Source organism: Alligator sinensis, unplaced genomic scaffold, assembly GCF_000455745.1.
Source record: "Alligator sinensis unplaced genomic scaffold, ASM45574v1 scaffold957_1, whole genome shotgun sequence".
In the NCBI taxonomy this organism is placed as follows: domain Eukaryota; kingdom Metazoa; phylum Chordata; order Crocodylia; family Alligatoridae; genus Alligator; species Alligator sinensis.
The window spans coordinates 87,362-101,860 of record NW_005842039.1 but is presented as its reverse complement, the minus strand read 5'-3'; the positions used below and the strand labels follow the sequence as shown (position 1 = coordinate 101,860).

At 45.8% G+C, this 14,499-nt stretch overlaps 1 protein-coding gene and 1 long non-coding RNA gene across 9 annotated transcripts in view; one reads left to right on the top strand and one right to left on the bottom strand.

The window, feature by feature from the left end:
* The window catches only part of BICD1 (BICD cargo adaptor 1), a 273,364-nt gene extending 268,096 nt beyond the window's left edge, over positions 1–5,268 (bottom strand). For all 8 annotated transcript variants that reach the window (XM_014519403.2, XM_006022501.3, XM_025202870.1 and 5 more), the window contains exon 1: positions 4,706–5,268. In XM_014519403.2, the coding sequence (XP_014374889.1) occupies positions 4,706–4,918 (213 nt within the window). In that variant the 5' untranslated portion in view covers positions 4,919–5,268. The remainder of the gene's footprint in view (positions 1–4,705) is intronic.
* On the top strand, positions 4,474–7,215 carry LOC112550125. Its single transcript, XR_003093786.1, has 2 exons — positions 4,474–4,778; positions 7,074–7,215. It is a non-coding gene; the product is annotated as an uncharacterized LOC112550125 (long non-coding RNA).
* Positions 7,216–14,499: the final 7,284 nt, after the last annotated feature.

The following is a 14,499-nucleotide window of genomic DNA, read 5'->3' as shown; positions in this document are numbered from 1 at the left end:
ATTTCACTTTTCACCATCCTATTAATTGGTTCACTTTTTTGTAAACATAAGGGTAATAGCTGAAGGACTCTTGAATTCTTCCCAGTGAATGCTCTTTAAATCTGGAAAGCAGACATAATATAATAAATACCTTAAATACCAGAAGAGCAGCTCTGTATTAGATCATTGATTACAGCCTCAATGTTTTTTGTATTATGCATCACCCTAATGTCTCAAAACACCAAAGTCTTTGTTTAAAAGTATACCCATTGAAATACAGGACCAGGAATTTCAAATGGTTATCACAGCAATTTGCATTTTAATGCTGGCATGGCATGAATCATACGTATCAAAATTAATATTTAATGTAATGCATTACAATTGCTCGTGTTGCTTCTTCCTATCATGAATTCACTTTCCCATCTCATTCTACAATGCTGAAAAATATGATATTAAATATCTGAGGCTCCATATTTCAGTCCTTAAGGAAAAGTCTCTTTTAAAGTCAATGACAGTTTTGAATGAATAAGGATTGCAGGATTTGACTTTACAATATGCACATAGGTCCAGAAGGACACAATTACTCAGGAGTCAAAGGTATGTCAATTCACTGATAAAGGGCAACTGGTTGTTAACAGCAGCTTGTAGAAGCTTAATTATTGAATTGAATACTATCTTGAGTACAAATCTAAGCCAAAATGTTATATCACTATCTATATGACTTCAGAAAATGTGCAAATACATGGTGATAAATATTCAAAAAGATCCCACCCCAACTACATAGATTTTCTCCCCCTCCCTGCAAAGCATGTGCACACACACACGCGTGCACACCCACACACTCTCATAGAAATGCAAATATCTACAACTGCTACGAGTTTGGATGTCTGCCATCACCTACTGTTTAGATGCCTATATACACATAGACCACATCTTAGGCCCACAACATCCTCTGCAGTGCCTGTTAGAAAGAACATAGAGAGGCCAGCATGCACATGTTTCGAAGGAAGCTGTGAGCTGGGACAGCTTCCAGCCCATAATACCATTCTCAGTTTCAGTCATGCCTCCTTACAACCAAAACTGCTTGAATCCATTTTGTCTGTACCACCTCAGCTTAAATTCTAATTGTAAAATGTCAACACAGAAACATTGCCTCCTTTGCACAATTATCAGGGATCCATATGCAGGCAATTGGTGATAATTGGTAGCTCAAAAGCCTACATTGCGAAACCAGATTACGATGAGAGGCAGATCCAGGGGCAAGACCTGCCCTTGGAGGTGACATCTAGATCTTCCCTTTGTCCACAACCATCCTGCCTCCACTCACACCTGCAAGAGCCAGATGTCCAGGTTTAAAAATCAGTTAAATATCTAGACTGTACAACAGAATCAATGTGGTTCTTCCACAGAGAGTGGAAGGGAGCAAAGAGTTCTTGGAGCCTATTCAGGGGTGAACCTGCCCTGTGTGGCAGCAGGCACAGCACTGGTAGAGCCCTCCTCTACCTGTGTGGGTTGGAGAGAAGCAGGAGCCTGGGTCCAAATTATCATACGTTGAGTGCCTCTATTGTTATCTGCCTTCTAGTGAACCAAAGGAATTTTCTCCTTCATCCTTCAATGGATAGGTTCTATGCACACCCCAGGCCAGGGGTGGGAAGAATATGGCCCACGGGCTGGATCTGGACGGCCAAGTGATTCTATCCAGCCTGTGGTGGGTCCCTTGTTGTGCCTGGCCAAGGTGCAGGCGGCAGCCCTGGCTGTGGTGCATACATCAGGTCCTGCTGCCCCAGGCATAGAGGTGCTGCCTGGTGCAGAGTGCAGCCCAACCTATCCTTATACATGGCTCTCAGGCACACCTGGAGCTGTAGCCCACAGGACTAGGCAATGCAGCAGCAGGGCACAGCAGTTGAACTCAGCTTCCTGGTAACCCCACAGCAGCAACCTGTTCTGCCCTCACACTTCCAGCTGGCCCTGTCAATGTCTCCACCACTGCTGCCAGACCCATCCCCCACTACCCAGGCACCACAACCCATCCACCCTGCACCTACTGCCAGGGGTGCCAGATGGAGCAGGTTGGCAGAGTCTCCATGGACCAGCATAGGACCTACACAGGCAGGGCGCACTTGGCCATGCAGATAGGATGAGGCTGCAGGTGGGTGGGGGGTGGTGTCCGGGAGTGGGACAGGCAGGCTGAGATGAGATGGCAAGGTAGTGACAGCACAGGCCCAGGGCCTGGGGCAGAGCTGCAATCCACACCCCACACATCCCTGCAGTGGGCACTGGTTCCATGGGCAGGGGCATGGACACTGGTCCCTGCCTGCCTGTGGCCCCATCCTATCCCCCTGGCCGAGTATGCCCTTCCTGCAGGGGTCCCAGGCTGGGTCAGCACTCCTTCCAACTCCTCCCCTACAACTCCCTGGCCCTCAACAGCTCACCAAAACACCTTAAGTGGCCCTACAGCCCAAATAATTGCCCACCCCCAGCCCAGGTCTTAGAACAACGACAAGAACTTAGTTGCAGGGGCTCAGTTCTGTGCTGATATGTACCCCATGGGCTTCAAATGAGTGCCAATCAGAACAGAATTTCTGCCTGCATATTTTCTAATTTCAGTCAATACTGTCAACACAGGCTTCACTGTCTGAATAACTACTCTAGTCAAATTTTTCCTATTCAACAATTGTCCTTATGGCAGCACTTAACCATGTGTCCTACCTAGGTTCTGATCAGTGCTGTAGCACTATTTTGAGATAATCACAAGGTACAGATGCAATTTTTAAGAAAAAGAAGGAGAAAAATGTTTTCCAGTGGTATCTTCATTCTACGTTCCTTTTTCTGCTAGGTCATTTGATCAAATACAGCTCTTGTGCCTGTACAAGTTTCCTATGGCGATCCTTGAAGCTCAGATGACTGGATTTAAACACTGAGCCCTCTGCATTGGCTCAGCAAGTTCTGGGGGAGAGTTTCATAAGAGCATGAGTCTGAACAGCACAGGACATCAGACAGTTTTCAAAAATCGTATTTTCTCCCCACACACATGTAAACATTTTTCAGAAAAACCTGTTCTGGTCACTAGGGCAAAGCTCATCACATTCATCTGCAGATAAAACTAAATCTTTATGTTTATTAACAAATACTTAAAGAGCTGCATAAACTCAAATGTTCAAAAGCATAAGTATATATAATGCTGTCTGTCACTAAGTGACCATTTCAATGCAAAATGTTTAATTCATAATTTTTCACTGAATAGGTCAGTGGTTATCAACCTTGACAGACTAGAAAACACCAGCTCTTCACTTTCACCCATTTATTAACTATGGAAAAATAAGAGCCTTTTTCTGTTACAAAGAACTCAGAAAAACCACAACTAGTTAGAATTATGCATTCCCATTTAAAATATCTGTGTTTATCTTGTGAACCATGTGTAGGTGTTTGCTAATATTATGTGGCACCCCTGGCACCCTTAAAAGGATCTCATGGCACCGTGGTTGAAAAAAAAAATCACTGAAATAGGTCTTCTCAACATTATACATGCTGATTATTTTTTTCAGAACAAGAAAATATTACCTCAAGTTTTCCAAACAGCCGTTTTTAAAAAGAGATGACAAAAAGAAAAATATTTACTCCAATTGTCCTTACAGACAGATGTGTCAATATTTTAAAGTGCAAAGATTATTTCATACAGGACAAACAGGATGATGCTGCACAGGTACAGGCAAATACAACCATTCTGTAGTTTCAGTATATGTTCCATGGATGAATCTGTTACTACACTTAATAAAAAAATATGGATAATGATGAGCTCCAAAGTTCACCCAGAAATACAAAAGTGTACATTACAAAAGGTTTTATGCGAAACTCAAGATTATATTTTGCATGTAACACAAACTCCATCGAAAGACACTCCAGCTTCATCCTTTGAGGATGATACAGAAGTTTAATTTTCACTCATTACAGGTGACCTCATGACTATCTTGTTTTGCCCCTCCTGTATGATGGTGGCTCCCCTAACTGGTAAAAATAAAACATGGCTATAAATAACTCCAAGAGGTTTCGCCTCTTTTCCTCAATATATTGCAACATCCTGTTTCTGCAGCCCCCCACTATTGATGTACCAGAACTATGCAGCTTTCATCCAGCCGTTACATCCCTTCCTGAATCAGGACCAGACAATTCAGGTAGGACCAAAGTATTCTTTTCAAGGTGCTGCAAACGCCTGCTCAGACCAGTTGTGACTCTCAACCGGCACTTCACTACCCGGGTTATGGCAACCCCTGGGTATCACTCCATCCAGGAAGAGCACACACCAACTGCAGAGGCTTCCTCAGCCTGACGAAGGGTTTTTAAACCCAAAAGCTGGCTAAGAAAAAAAATGTCCAACTACTGTAAATTGGTCAAAGAAACGAGCTCAGATTCACCCAAAGAACCGTGTCTGGGCATCCCTGGAATTCTGAACAGCAAGCGGTTGAAGATGTGGCATAATCCCCTCTTAAGCCCCAAGCCCAAGGCTGATCCTGGAGTTGGGAAAGAAATCACTCCTCCCCATCTCATGAGTTCATGCCTCCACACACCCATGCTATCCCCAGGCCCCCTGGGGCCTGATCAAGAGGCTCAGGTACACTGATGCAGAGCCCAGCAAGTCAGCTGAGGTCCTGAGGCCTCTCTCCCGCCTGCATTTTGCTTCGTGCAAGCTGGTGCAGGGGTGGGGGGTGCACTGGATCAGCAAACTCACCTCCTTCAGCTGCTCCAGCTCCTGCTTGAGGCCATCGTATTCAGCCTCCAGCTCGTCATACTGCTGCTTCAGGGTGAGTTTCTCTTCCAGCACCACCAGCCCGTACTCGGCGGCCTGGATCTTCTCGTGGGTGGTTTCCGTGAGCTCCTTGGTCAGCCTCTCGATCTCGCTCTTATAGTGATCCACGCTGTGCAGCACCTCTTCTGCGGCCATAGCCCTGGCGGGGGTCGGGGAGCAGGGCTGGCTGGATGCGGGGCACCGGCTCCGGGCGGCAGCAGCAGCTGCTACACGCCGCGGGGGACGGGAGGGAGATGCGACATGGAGGAGAAGGGGCAGGAATCAGAGCCCAGGCGGCTGCAGCATTTGTCCTCTGCCCGCTCCTCGCCTTCTCCTTGGCGCTCAGCAGCCGCCCAGCATCGGGGGCGGGCAGGGAGGGGGAGGCAGGCGGGGAGGGGAGGGGGGGGATTTTTGCTTATTCAGAGGCCCCGCTCCGCCATGTCTCGAGGGCAGCTCCACTGCAGTCTCTCACTCTCCACCTGCTCCTCCTCTCCCCGCCGCCGCCGCTGCAGCCTGTGCAAAAAAAAATGATGCAGTGTCTGCTGCCTCCTGCAAACGGGACCGAGGCGGGGGAGGAGAAAGGGGCTGGGGGAGGCGGGGGACAAACCGCCAGGACCACAGCCCGCCCCGGCCGGGGAGACGGGCGGGGGAAGGTGCAGATGACGGCGGAGGATGGAGCGGGGTCTGCCGCCGCCGCCTCCCGCGCTCCGCCGCCCGCCCAGGGGTGCCGGTGGAGATGCGAGGTGCCCCCCACCCCGCCGACAGCTCCCCCCACCACACACACGGGATGGACACGCACACAGCAGACAGACATGCACTCACACGCCCAGGATGGACACGGACACACACACACACACACGATGGACATGCACACAGGGGATAGACACACACAAGATGGACACGCACACAAACGATGGACATGCACACGGGATGGACACACACAAGATGGACACGCATGCACATAGCATGGTCACGCACACGATGGACATGCACACAGGGGATGGACACACACAAGATGGACACGCATGCACATAGCATGGTCACGCACACGATGGACATGCACACAGGGGATGGACACACAAGATGGACACACACACACACAGCATGGACATGCACACGATGGACACACGCACACACACACACAAACGATGGACATGCACATGGGATGGACACACACAAGATGGACACGCACGCACACAGCATGGACACGCACACAATGGACATGCACACACACACAAACGATGGACATGCACACGGGATGGACACACACACGATGGACACGCACGCACACGGGATGGACACACACAAGATGGACACGCACGCACACAGCATGGACACACACACAATGGACACACGCACACACACGATGGACATGCACACGGGATGGACACACAAGATGGACACACACAGCATGGACACGCACACATACAAACGATGGACATGCACACGGGATGGACACACACAAGATGGACACGTACAAGATGGACATGCACACACACAGCATGGACACGCACACGATGGACATACACACACACAATGGACATGCACACAGAGGATGGACACATAAGATGGATACGCACACACACAGCATGGACATGCACATGATGGACGCACGCACACACAGACAGGATGGACATGCGCGCACACACAAGATGACTACATGCAGAGGATGGACACGCACACACAATGGGCATGCACACACACAGAGGATGGACATACACACAGGATGAACACGCACAATGGACACATGCACATACAGAGGATGGACACTCACACACGGGACGGATGGACAGACACAGACACACAGAGGACACACACCACACAGGTGTTAAATTATTGACAGAGGAGAAAGGCAGAACATGGCCTGTTCTACTTCCTCTCAATGCCCCCTCATTCTGATAAACAGAAGGTTTTAGGGGAGGAGGAGGTGGAGGGAATGGGATTGAGAAGGAAAAAGAACCCATCCTTCATCTTTCTGTTTCTTTCCAGCCAACACAGACACATCCCTGCTGCCCACCCTAGGACTGGGGAGGAGGGCAGGCCGCCCCAATATCTACCTCCTACGGAGCCCCTCATTCCTTCCTCTGAAGGAGCTGGTACCGGCCCCCGGCCCCAGACAGAGAACTTTGGTTCTGATACAGCAGGTCAATTCCTGTGTTTCTGTGGGAGGTTTCTCCAGTGCTGCATCTATGCGCCACTATCCTCCCCACACTGAAGAGAATGGGATGCATTCATGTGCAAGGAAACAACCACCAGTTCAAATTCAATCATTCAGAAGAATACATCTCTCCTCTCTTTCTCTTCCTTGCAGGAAATGAGCATTGCCTGCCAAATTGCCTCCATGGTCCCTACCCTGAGACAGCATCGCCCCAAGGTTCAGGACTCTTCACTTGCATGGAAAAAAAAATCAGGGAGAGCATTATAATACACACAGAGGAATAGCCTGTTATGAATACAGACTGACCTTTCTGTACATGGAGCCTGCAGCAGTGCATTCTTAGAAGTTTATGTCTTGTGTTTGGATTTAAGATGCTGTATATGTTTAGTAATGCCACCAAACTGTCTAATTTTGAAGTCTTTCCTGTACATGTTCATTAAGTTCCTGAGGGCAAAGCAGGACTGGAAAACTGAGCTGCAGTTCTAGTGTTTTTTTGCTTTCTTGAGCATGTTTCAGTGAGGTTTACAAATATGACTCTGCTGTTAAAAATAGAAGGTGAGATTCACTTGCGTCCATGGCATAGATTAGAGCACAGCTTGTAAAAGCTGCCTGCTATTGTCTAGCAAGGCTGTGGAATAATTGACTGGTCCATCTACTAGGGAAATGTGCAAATGAAAAGAAATAGGACCATGGCTTCACTTTGCATAACAAATCAGTGTTACAAAACTAAGAGCCAAATCCAGATCTTATCAAAATCAATGGCATCAGATTTTCACTCCTTAAACACTGCATTTTTCAAGTATTTAGAGGGAAAATACAGTAGATTCAGATGCTCAAATATGATTTGGACCAATTGGGATAGAAATCTCCAAGAAAAATGAGATTACTTCTTTTAATATATTATTAAAAGAGGGTTGATATCTTCCAATAGACAGGTCACTAACCCAGAGAAAGACCCCTCCTTTGCCACTTACCTACTGTGTGATTTTAGGCAAGTTACTTGACATTTCTGCCTCAGTTTCCCCATATATAACATGGAGATAATACTTGAATCCCGGGGTATTTTACAAAGAAACCTGTGATTAGAAGTATCAAATGTAAATATAACATGCCAACATAACCTATCTACATAAGGGACTCCAGAGACCTTGGAGTCATTGTAGATAGTTTTCCAAAAACATCAGCTCAATGTGTAACAGGGACTAGAAAAGCCAATAAAAAGTTGGGCATCCTTAAGAAAGGAACTGAAAACAAAAAATGGAAATCATCATGCCACTACATAACTCCATGGTGCATGCACATCTTGAGTACTGTGTGTAGGTCTGTCTGTCTCCACGTCTCAAAAAGGACATAGTAGGAAGAGAAAAGGTATGGAGAAGGCCAACTAATGACTGGAAGTATGGAGCAGTTCCTGTATCTTGAGAAACTTAAAAGGCTCTTCAGGCTCTTTAGGAAAGAAGAAGACTGTGGATGGGGGGATATGAAAAGGTCTATAAAATCATGACAGATGTAGGTAAAGTAAACTGTTATTCACCAAATCCCAGAGTACTAAAACTTGAGAACATCTACTAAAATTAGCAGGAGACAGGCTGCAAACAAACAAAATTAAGTACTTTTTTGTGCAGTACATATTTAATTTGTGAAACTCATTACCCCAAGATGTTGAAGAGGCACATAGCATAGCCAGGTTCAAAAAGGATTAGACAGATTCAGGGAGGACAGATCCATTAATAGGTATTCAACAAAACAGTCAGGGATCCTCTGGCATCCCTAAAACAATGATGATGGATACCCAGAGAGGATGTAATGGGACTGACCCCTCTAGATATGCTCTGTTCATATACTCTCCCTCTAAAGAATCTACTATTGCCACAGTCTAGTGGGCTAGACAGACCATTGGTTGGACCCAGCAGTATGGCACTGCTTATGTTCTTTAAAATGGCAAAAAGTGTAAATAACATTATGAGACAGAAATAAGATAAACATACAAACAATAGTCATTTCATCAATTTTGTAACTAGAGTGTAATGTTGAGCAAATATTTTAGCATTTAAATTCTGGTGGAGAAATAAGAGTGACTATTCACAGCAGAGAACCATACACAGTAATGAGTGGCTTTTGAGTGTGATTAAATGCCAAAGCAAAACCAAAAAGCCAGTTATTCCAAGCATGCTCCTATCATCAATATATTCTTAAGACATGATGAAAGATGCAGCAAATCAACAAAGTAAGAAGAGAGAAGGAAAATATTGTTCCCTTGCCTTGACATCATTCAAAGATTCTGTGTTGACTCTTCTTGAACTTTCTATTGATACAACTTTAGAAATGAGGCTTACATTAGTAATTGTTCAGAAGTGGAATGGAGAAAAAATGCTTTCAGATTAGAGCTAAAAAGTAAATGACTGCTCATGGAGAAGGTCTGTGTTGAAACTGACTGAGTCAACTGGAGCTGTAGGGCCAAACCCATCCTTGGTGTAACTCCACTTAAATAAGTTTGGTTTGTCTCAGGTACAAAGAGAAACCTCACTGCAGACATGCATAAATATTTGCTCAGCCATACAATTTGACGCCTACACTGGCCACAGATGGAAAAGGCAAACCTGACTGATGAAGTGCTGCCTTCTTGCTGCAATGCTTTCATACAGAAGGCCAGAGATGGGTTTTTTTTAATGGGGACTCACAGTATAGGAGTGATATTTCGGTTGGGAGAAATAAGAGCGCAAGAGAATTAGACTCCAACTATTCTGGACTGTGAAGCAGTTCACAAACTCTGGGAGGGTTGCCATGAATTAGAATATGTTCTGAAACTGCTCCAGATTAAATTAGGAACCATGAATAGGCAGATCCAAGATTTTTAAGAGGCGGGTGTGGGATCAGCGACTGCCACTGTGGGTGTGACTGTACCCCCACCCGCTCCTCCCTCTACCACAGCAGGCAGACTGTACCACAGAAAAAGCAGCCAGGGTCTTTTTTCAAGGTGCACAGTAAGGTAACAATCTCCCCTTCCCCATCTCCCTTCTCCTTCATGCTTAGCAGCATATTCCCTCCTCTCTGCTCCTCTACAACTATCCCCACTGTCCTAGCTGACCAGGGGGTAGAGGGAGGTTCCAGAGCCTCTCCTAACTTGCTCCAGCCAGATTGCACATGGAGCCAGGCTTGACTAGAGATAGCAGAAGCAAACAAGTACCCTTTCCCTGTGCCTTCTCCCACCATGGCAGGAAACACCGGGAGGAGAGCAGGCAGGGAAAAGGAACCCTCCCAAGCTGATCTCTCTCTGGCTGAACCTGGCTTCCCATGGAGCCTAGTTTGAATGAGTAGGAACAGTCCTGCCCCAGCTTGGGACAGCAGCAGCCAGAGGAGAGGGGAGGGGAGGTGCCCCTGAGCATGAAGGTGAAGAGAGGGGGGAATTTCTTACCCAATTCAAGAAGTTAAAAAAATAAAAGCTTCAGTTGCTGCTTCTGCCATGGCATCAACTGAAAGGGCAGGTGCACTTGCACCACCGCGCCCCTCTGGATCTGCCCCTGGAATCATGCTAACTCCCACACTCCCCCAAATTTACCACCAAGGTCTTGTACAGGGGCTCACCAATGTAGAACACAAGTGCCTCATTTTTGTTAGTGGCACAGTGGTCCCTTCTCCCCTTTCCCAGCCATCAAGAACTCTCCTAAATGTAGTTTCTGCTTTGAGGAGTAGAGGAAGGACAATTGCTGCTATAAACCTAATTACCGAAAGACTATCAAAGGAAAAGGTCTTTCAGCATGATGATAAAGTAGTCACGCTTGACTTGTCCAATCTCTTCTGGAAACCCATCCAACAGCAGGATACCCCTCAACTGAGTCCTCCCCTCGCTAGCTCCACTTCCCATTTAAAAAACTAAAAAGAAAGCTGGTGCATGGAGGTGCAACTAAAACCCTGATTCTAGGCAACACTTTTATTGCCTTCATGTATCTACTTGAAAGTTAGCATGCACAGTTTTAAGCACTCATGGGAGTATCGTAAATATTCTTGCCCCATAAACATGAGGCAAAACTTTAGTCCCTGCCCAGATCATCAGTGTGCTTTTTGCTCAGAAATCAGAATTGCCATATTATTTTCCTTATTATTTCACATTTACCTTGTAGTTTGTTATGCATGAGGATTTCAAAGTACTTCAGACATTGTTGCACAATACTTGAGGCAAAAAGTCCTTTCATGTCTATTGTACAGCTAGAAGTTGCATTTTGGGAGACCTTGTTTATGGCATTGGCTCCTTCTACCCAGAAAGAACTGCTCCTGCATCTCTATTCATGTTTCTGAGACAGCAGACTTTCACATGTTATAGCTCTAAGCTAACATGGGTTGGTAGTATCAAGTCATTCACTTCTAGTGAGAAAGTATGTTTCAGTAATGTGAAAGGAGCAAGAGGGTTTTGTCTGCATCCTAGCAGTCACACAAGTCAAAAAGTCCCCATCCTTCAGGATGCTTCATAGGGGTGAATCCCAGCACCTGCTAAATATTTAGGAACTATTATGAGATCAGGAGTTTGTAGCATCTTCTAGGACTGGGTTCAAAATCCCAAAAAATGTTTTGTTATCCTTACTGGTTGGCTCACCAGGGTGGACAAAGAGTAACTGAATATAGGAACTGAATAGTCTTCTCACCCAAGGGTGAGACTGCAGGCCAAAGTTTAAGGATATTGCAAGTCAGAGGGTTTTCTCTGTCATGACCCAAAAGGCATGATTGTGTGTGTGTGCTTCGGCGTCAGAATTATCCACGTTAAGTTGCAGAGCATTGCACGGGAGTTTCCTGTAGCAAGAGGAAACTCCGGTGCAGGGACCAGTTTCCCGCCTTTTCTGCAGCTTCTTTTGCAGAGTGCATTGCTCGAGTTGCAAGAGGAATGCACGGTGCAAAAGAGTTCCCGCCACCAGTATGCAAATTCGTTCCCCGTGATTGGCTAGTGCTAAATTATTCACACGTGGTGGCTAGCGATTGGCCTGTTAGCCGTATAAGAGGCTTGAGCAGTTTCCGCCCAAGCCGAAGAGGACTCCACATCCATCTCGTGGGGACTCTGGGTACATGGCAGGGTAATAGAAACCCTGTGTGAGATCCAGAGGAGCGTGGCGGCCTGATCCACCACCCACCTCTTCCCGTCTTCGAGCGCGACTAATATAAGACGTATTTACGATTTCTACATTGATGGCCTGTTCACCCAGAGCATCCGGAGCTCTGCACCGTGGAGCCTAGCAACCTCCACGAGACCGTCTGTGTTGTGTCTGTCTGTAACTGCAACTTAATCAAGCTTTCCAGCCTACACCACTGCCATCTCGGTGTAAGTAAACAATCTTTTAAACTACCGATACGCGTCCGTGCCTAATTCCAGAGCGAAGGCCTTCCCTCTCCGCCCCCGCGTGCCCGGGCTGCTGGCCACAGCCCGCGTGCAGCGCGAAAAAGGGCTCGGGGTGCTCCCGGCCCGCACATTCTCTACTATCAGTGGCTATGCTTTACCACTTTTTGGATAAAGCAGTGATTTAGAACTCCATAGCTGTCAAGCCTCCATCTTTTTTCAACACTAAATGTAGGCAACATGTTTCTGAAGTATATCCAAAAAGTTTCCAGCATCAATAAAAGCAAGCACTAAAGATAAAATATAATTCAAGAACATAGTTGTAAAGAGTAGTGCAGCAGTAGTAGTAATAGAATTGTAAGTAAAAATTTGGAGAGAATATTAAGAGAGACTTCAGACAAAAGATAGATTATATTATACTGATGAACATAGGATTCCATGTAAAATATACAATGGCTAAAAGAAAAAAAAAAAGAGTGAAATGAAACAATGCATTAGCAGGAAACCTGGAAAAGGATTACCCACATGAAGTTTTGTGGCTTCCAGGTAATAAGGAGAAGGGGGGCAGGAATTAAGGACAAATCTGCAACAAAAACAAAATAAAATGACAGTTAAAGCTGAAAAATAGCAAGAACAGAACAGCCGGGAGATTCCAGTTGTAGAAGAGATATAGAATAGAGAGAGAAGGATTGGACCATTACCGTGGGCAACTGGTGCCACCTTAGTCAGGGTGGGCATGTGCCCCCCCGGCAACTAGTCAGTGACCGGGGGGGGTCCCCACTGCGGCCAATCTCACTGACCGCGCAGGGGGGGGCGGGTTGCCGCAGCACTTCCCTTTCCCTGGCCAGTGCTCACAGGGTGGGCACCGGTGCTCCCGCCTGCCCATTGCCTACGTGGGGAGCACAGCCCATCAGGGGGTGCACCACCACTCTCAGGGGGGGCACCAGCACCCCCTGCACGTCACCACTGACCATTACATAAACTTAAAACCAAGTTAGTTTAGTTACGGTGCTTTCAGCAAGCTTTGGCATTGGACCTAATGTGGATCCACTGAAATCAGCTGAATTCTCTCCATTAATTTATGGCACAGAGAATCATGCACACATTAGGAACAGCTTCCACTTTCCACACAAAACCCTATAATGCAGAGGATCAGAAAGGATTATTTGAAAGTTCTGAGAACTTTGAAGGATAAATAGAATATCTGTCTAGACTGGAGACTTTCTATCCAGTTTTTAAAACTATCTAATCTAAAAGTTAAAACTATTGTGTAGTCCCACTTTTATTGAACTGGTTTTCTACCTGGAAAACAGGTGTGATGCAATTTGCATCCTCTGAAATACACTATAATGTACTTTTTTAAGGTGACATCTTTTATTGGGCCAACTATGTAGATGGGATAAAGCTAGGATGTCTTGCATTCAAAAGCTTTTGGTTCTGATGACACGAAGCCAGGCACAGCATAGTAAAAAAAAGAGCAGTGGGAAGGGTTCTGAAGTTTTCCAGCATATTTATGTTGCTATATATGGAATTGTGTGTTATCTAGAGGGTTGCAGATGAGTCCTCTTGGTATGATATTATATTTCTTGCACAAAACATCTTTTTTTTTTTTTTAAACTGTGCTGTGCCTGGCTCCTTGTTATCAGACCTGAGGAAGAATGTCTTGCATTCAAAAGGCTGTCTAACTTTATCCCAATACTTAGTCCAATAAAAGATACCACCCTTAGAAATCCTGGCCTCTCTCATAGTTTCTAGGTCATCACAGCTATAACATCACTTTTACACTATTGTAATCATAGACACATAGAGCTAGAAGGAACCATGTAGTCCAGCCCTGCAATGAGCCAGGATAAAAAAATGCTTAGACCATTCTCAGTAAGATGGCTGTCACACCTGTTCTTAAAAACCTACATTGAAGGAGATTCAGCAGCATCCATGGGTAAGCTCTTCGGAAACATTTCTGGTTGTCAGGCTGGTGATACATTTTGCCTAAATTGTGTTTACTGAATTTAAGCTGATTTTTCTTGTCTTTCCCCCAGCAGCTAAGAGCAATTGAACACCCTCTCTATTATAAACAACTTTTTGAAAATGATAGTTATTTAGCCATGTTAGCTGGACATTAGGCAAAAGGTAGGGCAGGGTAGCACCTTAGTGACTAACTTGATCAGAGAGGCATGAATTTGAAGCAGGCTATAGCCTGTGAATATTGGAAGACGTGTTCCCACCCATCTTCTCTCATCTTGAAGAAAGAAATCT